This window comes from Phodopus roborovskii, unplaced genomic scaffold (genome assembly GCF_943737965.1).
Source record: "Phodopus roborovskii unplaced genomic scaffold, PHOROB, whole genome shotgun sequence".
Lineage (NCBI taxonomy): Eukaryota > Metazoa > Chordata > Mammalia > Rodentia > Cricetidae > Phodopus > Phodopus roborovskii.
This window is the reverse complement of record NW_026126407.1, coordinates 47,857,876-47,870,712: the sequence shown is the minus strand read 5'-3', so window position 1 is coordinate 47,870,712 and position 12,837 is coordinate 47,857,876. Positions and strand designations below refer to the sequence as shown.

General features: G+C 55.9%; 1 protein-coding gene across 2 annotated transcripts; it reads right to left on the bottom strand.

The window, feature by feature from the left end:
- Positions 1–3,178: 3,178 nt before the first annotated feature.
- Prr35 (proline rich 35) lies at positions 3,179–8,007 on the bottom strand. Of its 2 annotated transcripts, XM_051181568.1 has the most exons (3): positions 7,868–8,007; positions 4,147–5,228; positions 3,179–3,857 (listed from the first exon to the last, which is right to left on the bottom strand). In XM_051181568.1, the coding sequence occupies exons 2-3, from the start codon at positions 5,187–5,189 to the stop codon at positions 3,212–3,214; spliced, it is 1,689 nt and encodes a 562-aa protein (XP_051037525.1). In that variant the 5' UTR covers positions 5,190–5,228; positions 7,868–8,007; the 3' UTR covers positions 3,179–3,211. The 2 variants fall into 2 exon arrangements, with proteins under 2 accessions (XP_051037525.1, XP_051037526.1); XM_051181569.1 differs by lacking the exon at positions 7,868–8,007 and having other exon boundaries at positions 4,147–5,276.
- Positions 8,008–12,837: the final 4,830 nt, after the last annotated feature.

Here is a 12,837-nt window from a genome sequence, read left to right as displayed (position 1 = left end):
TAGGAGGTATGAAGGTCCAGGGACATAGTGAGCAGGACATGGAGATGGCTCAGTTTAGAGCCTCATGGGGAGGTGGTGATTCATGGCTGCTAAGTAGACAGGAGCATTTGCCAAGACGATATCATAAGGCCAGCTAAGGTCAGGTGTCAAAGCAGGCGAAGCAGCCCCCAAGGAGACCACTAACCTTCCATGATAGTACAAAGGACTCAGGACTGTCCTGCCCTCAGGTCATCTCTCCAAGATAATGGTATACATTGAAGCAATTGTCCCCTGCATCTGCCATCACCAGTTGGCCCTGGGGAGCACAGACCATACCCAAGGGCCTCTCTAGTCCCTCCAACTGCAAGCAGATGTGTGGCCCAACCTGGAGAAACAGGGTTACCTGGTGCTTCTTCTCATTAGCCACAATAATGATACCCTCTGAGTCAGAGCACACTCCTGCTGGATGCCAAAACTATACCCAGTAAAGTTTCCCAGGGAAGCCAGAGGCTGGGGGGGGGGCACTGCCAAACAGCTGCACATCCCTAAACTCTTTACTTACAGCAAGGCCCCCATCAGGCCCTGGACCTACCCAGCAGGGACCCTCCAGACCTAGCATGGAGCCAGGACCTCCCAAGTTGGTCCCAACATGAAACTGTACATTTCCAGTCAAATAGTCTGTTACCAGGAAGTGGCCAAAGGCATCCACAGCCAGCCCTCTGGGAAACAAGAAGGTGCCTACAGTCACCCAGTGGCCCTGGGGTTCCGGGGAAGAGCACACACAGCCCCATGGATGAGGTCACTGGCCACCACAAGCCCTGAAGCTGTCACAGCCACATTCTCTGGAACAAAAGTGGCATGTGGCAGGGTAGTTGACAAGTGGAATATCCCTCAGCACATAGGATACAACACCAGCCATCAAGAACAGGTCATCTGGGGAGCAGTGCAGGCCTGGGGGGGGGGCCTGCAGCCCCTGCTGGCACCAGGATTTGCCCCAGCAGCCAGGGCTGCCAGGAGCAACTGGCATCTCTAAGTTGGTCCAGCCTGAGATCAGGCCCTTGGGTGTAGGTGGCTGGAGGATGGGGTGGCCCAGGAGGACAAGGAGTCAGGACAGACGGGAGACCAAGGGCAGCAAGTCAGTCGTCCCAGCCTCTGTGCAGCTGCAAACGAGTTGTAGCACCCATGTGTGTTGATGGCAGCTGATGGGTGCTGGTGCTGGCACCATCCTATTGTGCCAGTGAAGAACTGAGCAGAGGTGAGAGGTGGAGGGTAAGGCCGAGCTGTATCCATGCTCAGTTCCTCCCACTTCTGAGTGCTCACCCTATCCCCAAGCCCAACAGTCACCCAGATGACAAGTTGTCTGCAAAAATTGTCTGAGAGGCACCACCCACTCAAGAAGATCAAAGGTTTTGCTCTAAGGTCCACATCACAGGCACACCTGTGTCCCAACTTGGGAGGGAGGGTGAGGGGAGACGGATAAGCAGAATTTCTCAAACTCACCTGCAGCCCTGGGACTAACCCCTTCGGAGGAGTGGCCTAAACTCCTGTTAGTGTCACACCCCCACCACTACCACACACAGTTCCCCTGCTTTGACTAGAGAGACAGACAAACCCCAGCCTCCCAGGGATCTTCACTTGCTCCTTCCACAGAGATCAAGGATATCCCTTACCTAGGGCCAGGCTCCTGCCCTGGCCTCAGGGCTTTAACTGAAGCCTCTGTTGTTGGAGACAGCCCTGATGTATGCATAGGGGAGTGGGAGGGGGAAGGGGGAGGGGTCACCAGACTTGTGCCCCTGCAAGCACAAGTTAAGCAAGGAGGGAGGGAAGGAGGGGCTGTTTGGGCTGGCCTCCGGGCCTGCACCCTCCTGCTTATATCTTCCCACTGGCGGTGCTTATACTCCTGACACTTCCTATTGCCCCTTCATAGCTGAATGTCTCTCAGACAAGCCCTCCCTCCACAGAAGGCACCCATAGTCCTCTTACAAATATAGGCCACCCCTCTAGGCAGGGCATTTGTGTCAGGACCAAACCTTGGTCACCCTCTTGCCACCTCCACCAGGAGGTCAAGCTGGCATTGTCTATGTTCTAGTGAAGCTGGTGAAGTTGCCTCCCAGAATCAGAATCCAGGACGCATTAGGCATATGGGGGTGCTGAGAGGCAGTTGCCTCAGATTTAGGTTCCTTGGACCTCTGGCTGTGCCCCCAGCAGTTCCCCAGGAAGCTTCCAGGTCAGTGGTGTTCACTAGCATTTGGCCTGCAGCCGCACAGCACCCCTGATCTGGCCAGCCAGAACTCTAGCCCAATACCACCTGTAATGCCTCACAGTGGGGTGGCTACCTGATGCTATCACTAGGTAGGTGGTTAATGGAGCAGCTGAAGGTCCTGTTTGGTCTGGCCCTAGCCTGGCCAATCCAGCCCCAGTGAGAGCAGTGCCTCCTCTGAGGGCAGCTTGTACTTCAGGGCATTCCTGGGTGGGCATGGAGGCTATAGCCCAGCTCCCCAGGGAGAAAAGTAATTCGCTATGGCTGGGGGGCCCCTGGAGCCCTCCCTGGCTGTCTCCCACCCTGGTCTGTGGAAGGCCAAGCAGGGCTGTACTGGGAGGGAAGCAGTGAGCTGTGAAGGCCACCGATGCCTATCATGGCTGCAGGGGCTGGCGGGGGGCCCAGGAAGGCCACACGGGGTGAGCAGCCTGGAGCCATGGAAGGCAGGAGGCTTTGGCCACCACAGGCAAAGCTGGCATTGGGCTGCTTGGATGGATTCAGGCCCAAGGACGAGCAGGGTCCTTGCCCATCCCCAGTGAGCTGAAGCAGGCCAGGTCGTCCTGACGTGTCTGCCTCTCTGCCGCTCTCCTCTGATTCCTTTAATTAAGTATACCCAGCCCACCCATCAGACTCTTTGGAAGAACCAAGTCTACAACAAGGTGAACCCCCCATGGTGTCAAAGACACTGCTCATTGGGATGCTCAGGCCAGGGACACATTCTCGAGGTTGCCCGGGTGCTTGTGCAGGGACAGAAAAAGAGACAGAGACCCAAGGAAGGTGTTTGAAGATTGTTTCTATTTTAATGTTCACAACTAACTCTGTTCAATAAATAAATCATGACCTTTCTATGTCCATATGGCCTCTACCATGGGCTGGTGGGGGGAACAGGGGAGATCTGTCCAAAACACATGCACACTGACACTGGACAGGCCCAGACAAATGGGACCCAGGTCAGGGAGAGGAGCCCACACATTAAGGTGGTTGTGGACAGACCTCAGTGCCTGGGAGGATCTGCAAGCTTGGGGTATCTTTAGGGGTCTGGGAGCTGCCAGCCCCAAGAGAATTACCCCAGCCACTACCAGGAATCGCATGGTCCACAGGGGCCTGGAGCGGAAGGACAGGAGGTGGAACACTGGAGTCAGCCTCACACTTGGTGGTATGGCTGGAATAAGGCTCAAGTACAGGGCCCAGGATGCTAGAGGACTTAGAGGCCCCCCTTGCCAGCATGGGGCTTGGATCGGGCAGCCCCCAGGATTCTGCAGGTGCCTTAGTTCCCCTGGTAGGCACCCGCTTCACTGAGAGGTCCAGGGGCGTGTCCAGAGGCCGAGCTGCCCGGGCCAGTGCCTGATGGATGGTGAACAGCTCACGGCGAATCTTGCCAAGCTGCTCCCGCAGAGGTCTAGGGGCTAGATCCCCAGCTGGTGCCAGCTGCCCCAAGCACTGCTCCACCCTGGCATAGTCACCAAAGGCCTGGGTCAGGTCCTCTCCCACTGGACCCGGACTTCCTAGCATTTGGCCTTGTGGCTGCTGCAGAAGGTGAACCTCAGAGCCTGGGGCCTCAGGGTTACCTGGCTCCTTATCCTCAGGACAGAATATCAGGGAGGAGGCTGTTGGCAGGCTGAGAAGTAGAAACCAGTCAAAAGTCTGTCCTGATCCCTAAAGTCCCCCTAACCCCAGCCTGTGTCTTCTGTTCAGTGTCACCATACCCTAGGGAAAAGAAGAGGCCCCAGTCTAGAACTGGACACCCAGAAGAAAAAAGAAAAATGAAATAAGAAAGGGACTCTGGTATCCGGTCCCTCTGTGGCCTGGAGTCTCTACACCTAGTGAGTAAGCTAAAGATGGCTTAATCTCCCACCCAGCCCACCCCTAACACCCCCAACCCAAGACCCAAAGCTCCTGATACCCACCTGTTCTGACAGCCAAATTTTGCCAGGTTCAAGGGGGCCTTTGGGAGCTCAGGCATATTGCCCGGGGGCAGCCTCTTCTGCTGGTTGCACTGAGCCACTCGCTCCAGCTCTCCTTCATGCCCTGGGTCTCTGGAAGTGCCATGGGGCCAGGGTGCCCCCAGCCCTGGCACAGGCACCTTCAGCAGCCTAGGAGCAGCTAGAGCTCCAGGAGGCCCCTTGAGGGGCATAGAGGACTTGGCAGGGGCAGCCCTGCCTGCTGAGTGACCTAGGCTGTGCTCTAGTAGCAACGGGTAGTACAGGCCGGGAGCCAGGCCTGGGCGCTCTGCTGTCTGTGGGGCTGGGAAGGCTGCAGGGGGCAGCAAGGGGCTTGCTGAGGCCAGGAAGGGCATGTGGGCAGCAGCAGCAGCCAGTGAGGGCCCCAGATAGGAGAAGAGGCCTGGGCCAAGAGGGTAGTTGACACCCAGTAATGACAAATGGAGGCTCTGGGCTTCAGGGAACTCTCCCTGGGTAGGTGGTGGGTAGCAGGGGACGCTACTCTCAGAACCAGATGAAGCTACGGCCCCTAGAGCCCCACTCATCAGACCACTACTCAGCCCCGGTTTCCATGACTCTGCCAAGAGACTACTGGGGCCTGGACCCTTCCGGATGGCTCTAGCCAGAGGGGGAAGTGACCCTGGGGACTCCTCTGGTCCAAGTTTGGGGCCCCTGCCACAACGACGCTGGGAAAGGCTGTCAGGCTGGCTACTAGGGTCTGAGAAGTCTGTGGAGCAGTTGGGGGTTGGCACCCGAGGCCTGGGGGAGGGTGGTGCACGGCGGCATGCCCAGTCGGGAGAGTCTAACAGTAGAGAGAGGGAGTCTTTGCATAGACTGTACTTCATGTGGTTATAGAGATGTGACTTCTCCAGGCAGGTGAAGGGACACTGGAAGCACTTATAGTTGTATGGTTTCCCCCAGGGCCGTGGGATGTAGTGTGGCTTCTTGGGCTTCCGTGACCGTGCCCTTGTCCCAGTGCCCACTCGGAATGAACCTGCCTCTTGAGACATGGCAGCCTACTAGCAGGCAAGCCTGGGCACCATGGCCACCTGCAGATAGGAGAGAAAAGGACCCAGTTAACACCAGGCCTTCTCACTCTCTGCTCCTCTTCACTAGGGGTCCCTTCATCAGAGCACAGGAAGCTCCCGTTTGCCTTGTCTCAAGGCTGGCCTCTGTACTGCAGACCTTTCATTCTATTGGGAGGGATGTGGTGGCACTGCCTGTAGTCCCATAATTTGGGAAGCTAAGGCAGGGGAATTTTTATGAGTTCCAAGCCATCCTGAGCTACAGAGTGAGATTCTGTCACGGAGAGAGAGAGAGAGAGAGAGAGAGAGAGAGAGAGAGAGAGGAAAGGGAGGAGGAAGAGGAGGAGGAGGAGGAGGAAGAAGCAGGTGGTGGTGGCACACACCTTTAGTCCCAGCACTCTGGAGGCAGAGGCAGGTGGATCTCTATGAGTCTGTGGCCAGTTTGGTCTACAATGTAAGTTCCAGGACAGCCAGAGACAGAGAAACCCTGTCTCAAACAAACAAACAAACAAACAAAAAGAAAGAAAGAAAGGAAGGAAGGAAGGAAGGAAAAAAGGAAGGAATGAAGGAAAGAAAGAAAGGAAGAAAAAAGAAAGAAGGAAGGAAGGAGAAAATAAAGGGGGGGGGGAGGATGAAGGCCCGGGAACTCAGGTAGACATAAGTTAAGTTTGTAATGTAAGGGTGGTCTAAGAGGACCTAGAAACTGTACTAAGAAAATATTTATTGTTTTTCTGAAATTAAGTTTGGCTGGATATCTTGTATTTAATTTACCAAGTGACCCTGTGCAAATCTCACTGCTGGGGTAAAGCTGGCCCTGAAGGTCAGTTCCTGAGATAACTGGTCCCCATTTAGTCTCTGCTCTTTGCACCAGGCAGGTACCCACTGAGCATTTGGTAAGAGAATGAAAGCAGCCATGTGTGACCAGAGCCACCAGTCTGATGGCCCTCTAGAGACACTTTCTTGGTTGAGCCACCTGCCCCTGCCAGAAACGGGAGCAAAGCACAGAGATTAGAAACCACCAGAAACTTGAGATCTGACTAACACCGCATGTGCGAATGTGTGTGTGTGTGTGTGAGTGCATGTATGTATGCCCAAGCCAGCTAATGGAGTGTCAAGTAGACACTGGAGGTCTCTCAGGGGGGTCAGCCACACATGAGGTCCCCCAACCCAGGCTGGGGGGGAGTGGATGTTACAGCACGGCCCCATGGCACAGCCACCTGCTCAACCCAGCTCCATCTGGGTGGCTTCAGGCAGGTCAGTGACTGAGCCTGCAGTGACTGTGCTCAGCCAAGACCCTCTTCTCCTCACGTCCTGCACACTGGCTCAGAAGCCTCTCTTCACTCCATCTGGGCCACCACCTGGGCTGTCCACTATCATAGCACTTGTGCTTGTGCATGGTGCATATGCACATAGGCTTTGGGTGTGTGCATACAAGCGTGCAAGATTCCCAAGGAATCCTTGCTCTATGCCCGGAGGAACAGCTCCTGCATGGCTGAGCTAACCAGGCACAGGGTGTGCCACCAAGGGCACACACATCCATACCACTTCCCACTCAGAATGGAAATGGCTGTTCACAAGGGTATACCCTCAGTACAGACTATGCTGGAACACACATGCAGACGTGGCTGTGACTCACACTTGGTCATAGACTCATCATATATGCAGACGCACATGAGTCTCATGATTTGAACAGCAGGGTTGGGAGTGGAAGGCAGTTGCTGAACTCAGCTTTCTTGCATGCTGGTCATTGCCCTTTGCCCATGGTAGATATTCATCTTTATTCTCACCAAATATCAGGTTGGCACCTTAGGTGCACAGCTAGAAGGGTGAAAAAAGCATTGCATGCCAAAAGGCTTGGGACCATACAGGGGAGTCCACATGGCCAGGCTGGGCTCTGGAGATGGGGCAAACACTGAGGGAGACTTCTAGGTTGGGAAATGAATGCTGACTCAGGAAAGGGTCAGGGGTTCCCTAAGGGTTTGCAGACCCAGCCTGGACTTGGCATATACAGAGGCAGCCTCTTCTGCCTGCATCCCACCCCCTCCTGCAAGATGTGATGACAGATAGGCATGTGTGCTCAGGCAACAGAGGCGTCTGTGCGGGGGCCATCGATCACCCAGGCCTGGGAGCCACACAGCTGTGCTGATTGGTGTTACCGCTCAACCCACCTCCCAGCCCGAACTTGGGGGACCTCCTGGGGTCTTGAACCCAGGAGTTGGGGCTCCTGAATTTCCCTCCAGGTCAGGCACCTGAGGTGCTGACCTCTCCAAGCCCCAGAGGATGCTGGGCACTGGTCCATCACAGTGCACATCCCTACACCACACATACACAAAGGTACACTCATCCTGCCGCCACCCAGTCCCAGCTCCAACTTATGACCTGGCATGTGCTCCCAGACACCCTGGCTGTGTGCCTGGTCAGGAGAACTAATAGCTGGAGGGGCCAGCCCACCCATTCATTAACCCTCTTGGGATTCAGTACCCTACAGGGATGGGCACAGGAGCTGAGGTGGACAGCTGGGACCCCAAAACCTTCCTTTTTCCTCCCCCCCCCCCCCCCGCCGCGGGCACCGCCCTGATGATCCCTCAAGGTGCTGGGATCACAAGCATTTCATACGGAGCCTGAGCCTCAACTTCACTGGAAGTGCTGCCTGTCTGCCTTACCGCGTCTGCTGAACCGAGCCTAGGCGTCTGCCAAGTGTGCGCCAGGCCCCGTGGAGGGGCAAACTTCCCACTTGCGGACAACGCGGGGTAACTGAGGTCCAGAGCTGGAAGCGATAGCGAATCCGTGATGCTGCTGCTGCTGCCGCCGCCGCTGCCGCTTTCCGAGTCCCTCGACGCCGACACCCGGGCGCCCACCAAAGTTGGCAGCGAAGCGCGTGCGCCACTGCGCGAGCTCCCAAATGCAGCGACCTCCGACCAGGCTGGGCAAGGGAGGCGGGACAGCCTCAGCCGCAGACGGCTCCCACCTCCTTGCACGCCGCCCCGCACATTCAGTGTAAGCGCCCGCGCCGGGACAGCCCCTGAAGGGAGAGAGGCCGGACCCGCCACGGTGCTGCAAGAGCTTGGAGTGGCGCGCAGGTGCGGGCCGAGTGAGGGGCTCCTGGCACCGTCCCCGCCCCCGACGCCTGCAGGCTGCCGCGGGGGTGCGCAGAGGCAGCCAAGTCTCCCGGGTCCCCGCAACGGCAAGAGGGGGCGTCAGCACACATCCGTCAGGGCTCTGGCCCCTGTCAGCCGCCTGTCCACCCAAACCAGGACCTGGGGGCTGAACCCTAGGATAGGGAGTCTCCAGAGTGGACCAGGAGGGGCCAAGTCCAGAGCTCAGGCGGTGGAACCTATGAGCCCTTGCCAGCTTCCCCTAGGCAAGTCAGAAGAATGCCTGTGTGGTTCCTTTACTCCAAACAGGAGGCGTCTCCACGCTTGTGACCTAATGGCCACAATACACTAACAACCCCCAAACCCTGGATTCATCATGCCACTCCCAGCCTTATTCGCCATTTCCTAGGAGGTTCATGCCTGCTTCAGGACAGAAGCAGAGCCTGTGTCCACTGTCTAAAGGGTCTCATCCCCCCCCCACACACACACACTGGTGGCTTTTCCTAGAAGGACCGTGAGGTGACAAAGAACTCAGGAGTATTTGGAATGCCCAGCATACTATAAATGCTGGAATTCCCTTCCCTTTAATGTCTTTAATGTTTTTGTGGCCAAAGTTGATCCTGGGTTGTCACAATTTAACATCTGGGGTCACACTTCCTAGCCAGGTCCCAGGAATTTGCCTAAATGGTGAGTTCCAGAGGGGTGCATGTTGATAGTGGGCGTGGCATGGGCAGAAACAGATAATCTCTCAATCTCTCTCTCTCTCTGACTTTCTCTCTCTCTCTGTCTCTCTCTGTCTTTCTCATCTGCTTGTGAGTGGGTAGGACACCTTATCCCAGAGGTGTGCTGCCGTGCTGCATGGCATTTCAAGCACGGAAGGGTCATTTCTACCCCAGGCTGTACTGCCAAGGCACAGAGGTCAAGAGACTCTTGGGAGCACAGGACTCAGCTACTGGCTCCTGGGATCTCTCCAGTGTAGAACTTGTGGAAGAAGGGAATCTCTCCAGTGACTTTGGGTCACTACATGGGGATAGTCATAGGGTGGGCAGCACCACACCGAGGGTTCAGTATTTTTGGTCCCATGAACCTGGATTTGGTCCTCATGTCTGCATGGCAGACATAATGGCCAAGGCCCAGCTGTTGGCCAAAGTTCAAGGGTTACTGGTCAAGGAGCAGGGCCTCTCCAGTCTAGTTTGCTCCTGTCTCCATTCCACCTTCCTCCAAAGCAGCCCACCCCCAACTGAGGGACATCCAGAGCTGGAAGTAGTGCTATGGAAGGTACAGCACACTCCTTCCTGCCTGCCTGGCCCAGCTAAGCAGTTGACCATGCAGGTGCCCTGGGGCTGAGAGACAGCTTGAGCAGCCATTGTGCCAGAAGTCCTGGGGCCAGGGGTCCAGCTCCTCATGGGCACTAACTAGAGCTGATGGCAGACTCAGGCCACTCTGAGACAAGGGGAGTGGGGACATTAGGCATGGGCCCCTTATTCTTAAGGACAGCCCTGTATTTCCAGCCCAGCCATGCCCTTTCTGGGAATTGTAGAACAGCTTCTGTCTGATAACACCAAGGGCAGGCTGACAATACTAGGGGCAGGGTGGCTTCAGTGTGCAGGGAGCAAATCCTGGTGCAGCTCAGGTGACTGCAGGAGAAACCCAGAGAGACATGCCATGTAGCATCTCAGGCATGAGGTCGATAGCCCTAGGGGTGATCACTGCTTAGGCCAGCTCTATGGAGGCACAGAGAAGGGAGATGGCTAGAACATGCTGATGCCCAGAATGGGAAAAGCAGGAGGGAACTGGAGAGGCCCATATATATGCCCAGCAGTACCACCTTTCATGGGCTTTTCAGAAATTTGGGTGAGAGGGGAGGGAGAGACCATATCCAAAAATGACCCTAAGTTTTTTCTATCACCTGGATGTATCTCTGGGCTTCCGAGAGGGGGAACTCCTGAGCTCTGCACCTTGCTCATGGAGGTCTGGAGAGCTTGGTGTGCCTGATAGCCCCTCAACTGCTGCCGACGGGGCTCTCGGGCACATCCAGCCTCTCATGATTTCCCTTTCCTCTCCTGTCTTGAATCAGGCCCCTTCTGGGATCTTCTACCCACCCCTCTAGGAGTAGGGAACCATGAGCTGTAGGAGATGGTTCCACCTCCTGAAGGGTGGCCGAGACTCCATAGCTTTGTGTTTGGGCTTGTCACCCTAAGCCTGAGATCCTGCCCACACTCCCTAAACAGTATCCCTTTCCTCTCTAGAGAGTCCCAGTCTTAGCTTCAGGCCCTAATAGTGTCCTTCACTAGGACAGTGGCTTGATGGTCTCTCCTGGTGTGGGTCTTTCCTTTACCCTCAGCTGGAGGCTTTTCGGCCATTAACCTCTGCTTGATCTGCCCATGGCTGCCTGCCTGTCACCCCCATTAGCACTGGCCCTGAGTTCTGGGGGAGGGGGCTTTGTGAGCTGGATGAAGTTCTTGGACTCTGTACTTTCTCATTTCCTCAGCATTGCAGCCCTCACCAAGACAGGTATGGGGCTGGCTGGTACTTCACAGTGGGCAGAGTGGACAGAGATTAGAGCTAAACAGGGTCTCAAACCCACATACATGGCAGCAACTTTGAAGCCCCAGCATGCCACACAGTATACTTGCCCGTGGCTCATGTTGCACAGGACACACGGCAGCATCCAGAGTCCACGTGAAATCCCTGGTCCAGAGAGGAAGAGACATCTTTGCACATTCAAAGTGTCTTGGAGCCTATAGGCTAGGGGGAGCAGACTGAGGACTTGACTGCAGGGATAGGATGGTGCCTGAAGTTCTGTGCCAGCTGGAGGCTGCAGGTCTTGATGGCCCCAGGGAGTCACCGTGGATACATGGAAGGGAGGCAACAGGACCTGGTAACTGCATAGGGAAAGCCTAGGCTCCATAGGTTAGGACCTGGGTAGAGCCCATACACAAGTCTGAGGAATCTTCTTCCTGGGATCCGAGTGGTCCATTCTGGGACATTCTGGGTTATCCACCAACCTGGGGTAGGAAAGGGCTGCCATTAGGTGCTGGGCAACGAGATGGATGAGACTTCAGTGATCCCTGGAGGATGTGAGCCAGGTGTGGTTTGTGTGTGGGTGGTGGTGGTGTTTGTAAACTCACCTTCATGGGAACATTCCAGCTGGGCAGAGGCCTCTTCCTTTAGAGGGAGCAGTCTGCCTGTCCAGGTGGGTGGGACAAGCTCAGGCTGCCCACGCCCCCACCCGGTCTCTGAGCCTGGCACTGGTTGAGCAGTGCCTGGGGCCGACAGCAGCCATATGTTGGGAAGTTGAGCTGTGTGCGTTGCTCTGCGGCCCCCAGGGCCAGCCTTCCTGGACCTGTCATAGATGATTTTCCTTGCCTGAATGGCAGGCAGGATGGCGGGTGGGGCAGTGGGGGGCCTGTGAGCTGGCCCTCTGTCCAGGCCCTTCCTGCCCTCAACACTGGGGACTGACACTCTTGGAGTAGCCCAAGGACTGGGCCTCAGCTTTGAAGCCCTCAGAATTGGGCTGAATGAACCCTTGGTGGACACTCCTTTTAACTCAAAGTTAGGGTTCAGGAGATTCCTGGTTCATCAGCAGGGAGGGACCTCCTGACGGTTGGGAGCAGTGGCCAGGGGTCCACACCAGGCTGCTGTGTGCCCCGGGCAGGTGGAAGAGGGCCGGGAGCTGCAGCACTGTCAGCCCAGTGCCCAGAGCTGTGCACAGGGAGGCAGGGAGGCCATGGCTAATTTGTACACTAAGTGCTTTTGACAGGGATGCCTCACAAGTGAGAACATGCTACTGCACACTCTGGGAAGGCTGTAACGGCTAGCAATGAAGACAGTAGGTCCAGGAGAAAGGGCCATGGGACACAGGGCCAATAGGGACCAGGAATTTGGGGGAAGCCAGGAACATGTTGATGGCTATTGGAAAGGTAGGACTTGGAAGAAACATGGAAACCCTGTGGGAAGTGAGGATGAGATGGACAGAGAAAAGGGGGCAGAGCCTCTCAACTCTCATGTCCACTGTTTTAGTGACTATTGCTCTTGGCCTTTGTGACTTCCAGCTTATGACAATCCACCCCAGTCTAGCCTAGCATGTTGATGCTATGGTGTGAAGTCTACTTATTGCTTTGACTAGTCTGTCCACCTCCCTCCTCCAGGCCACTTACCCTAACCAGAATCAAGCCTTCAGCAGCCTTTTGAGGAACCCTAGCCCCCTACCAAGTTTTGCTTATGTGTACAACTCCCCTCTGAATACCCTTTTGTTCCCCCTATCCCATATGCTGGGGTAAATAGGGAAGGGTGAGCATGCAACAGCTGGACCTCCATCTTGCCCTGACACCATAGTCTTGCCTTTTCTTGAGTTGTTCTGGGGCTGGAGTTGCAGAGGCCAGTGTGGTGGGTGCCAGGTGGAGTAGGGCAGAGGAAAGAGGAACTGATCTTTAGCTGCCAAAGGTACCCAGAGCTGGCTCCTGCCCGAAGTATGCATAGGTGCAGGTCTTGCCCCTTCACTGCAAGAGAAGGTCCAGCCTGGTGCGCAGCCGCAT

What these genes read in the sequence shown, in the direction of transcription:
- Prr35 (XM_051181568.1), bottom strand. Translation starts at nt 5,189, where the DNA reads ATGTCTCAAGAGGCAGGTTCATTCCGAGTGGGCACTGGGACAAGGGCA. An exon ending in AAATTTGGCTGTCAGAACAG is followed by an intron (nt 3,858 to 4,146) that starts GTGGGTATCAGG and finishes TCTACTTCTCAG; the next exon opens with CCTGCCAACAGCCTCCTCCC.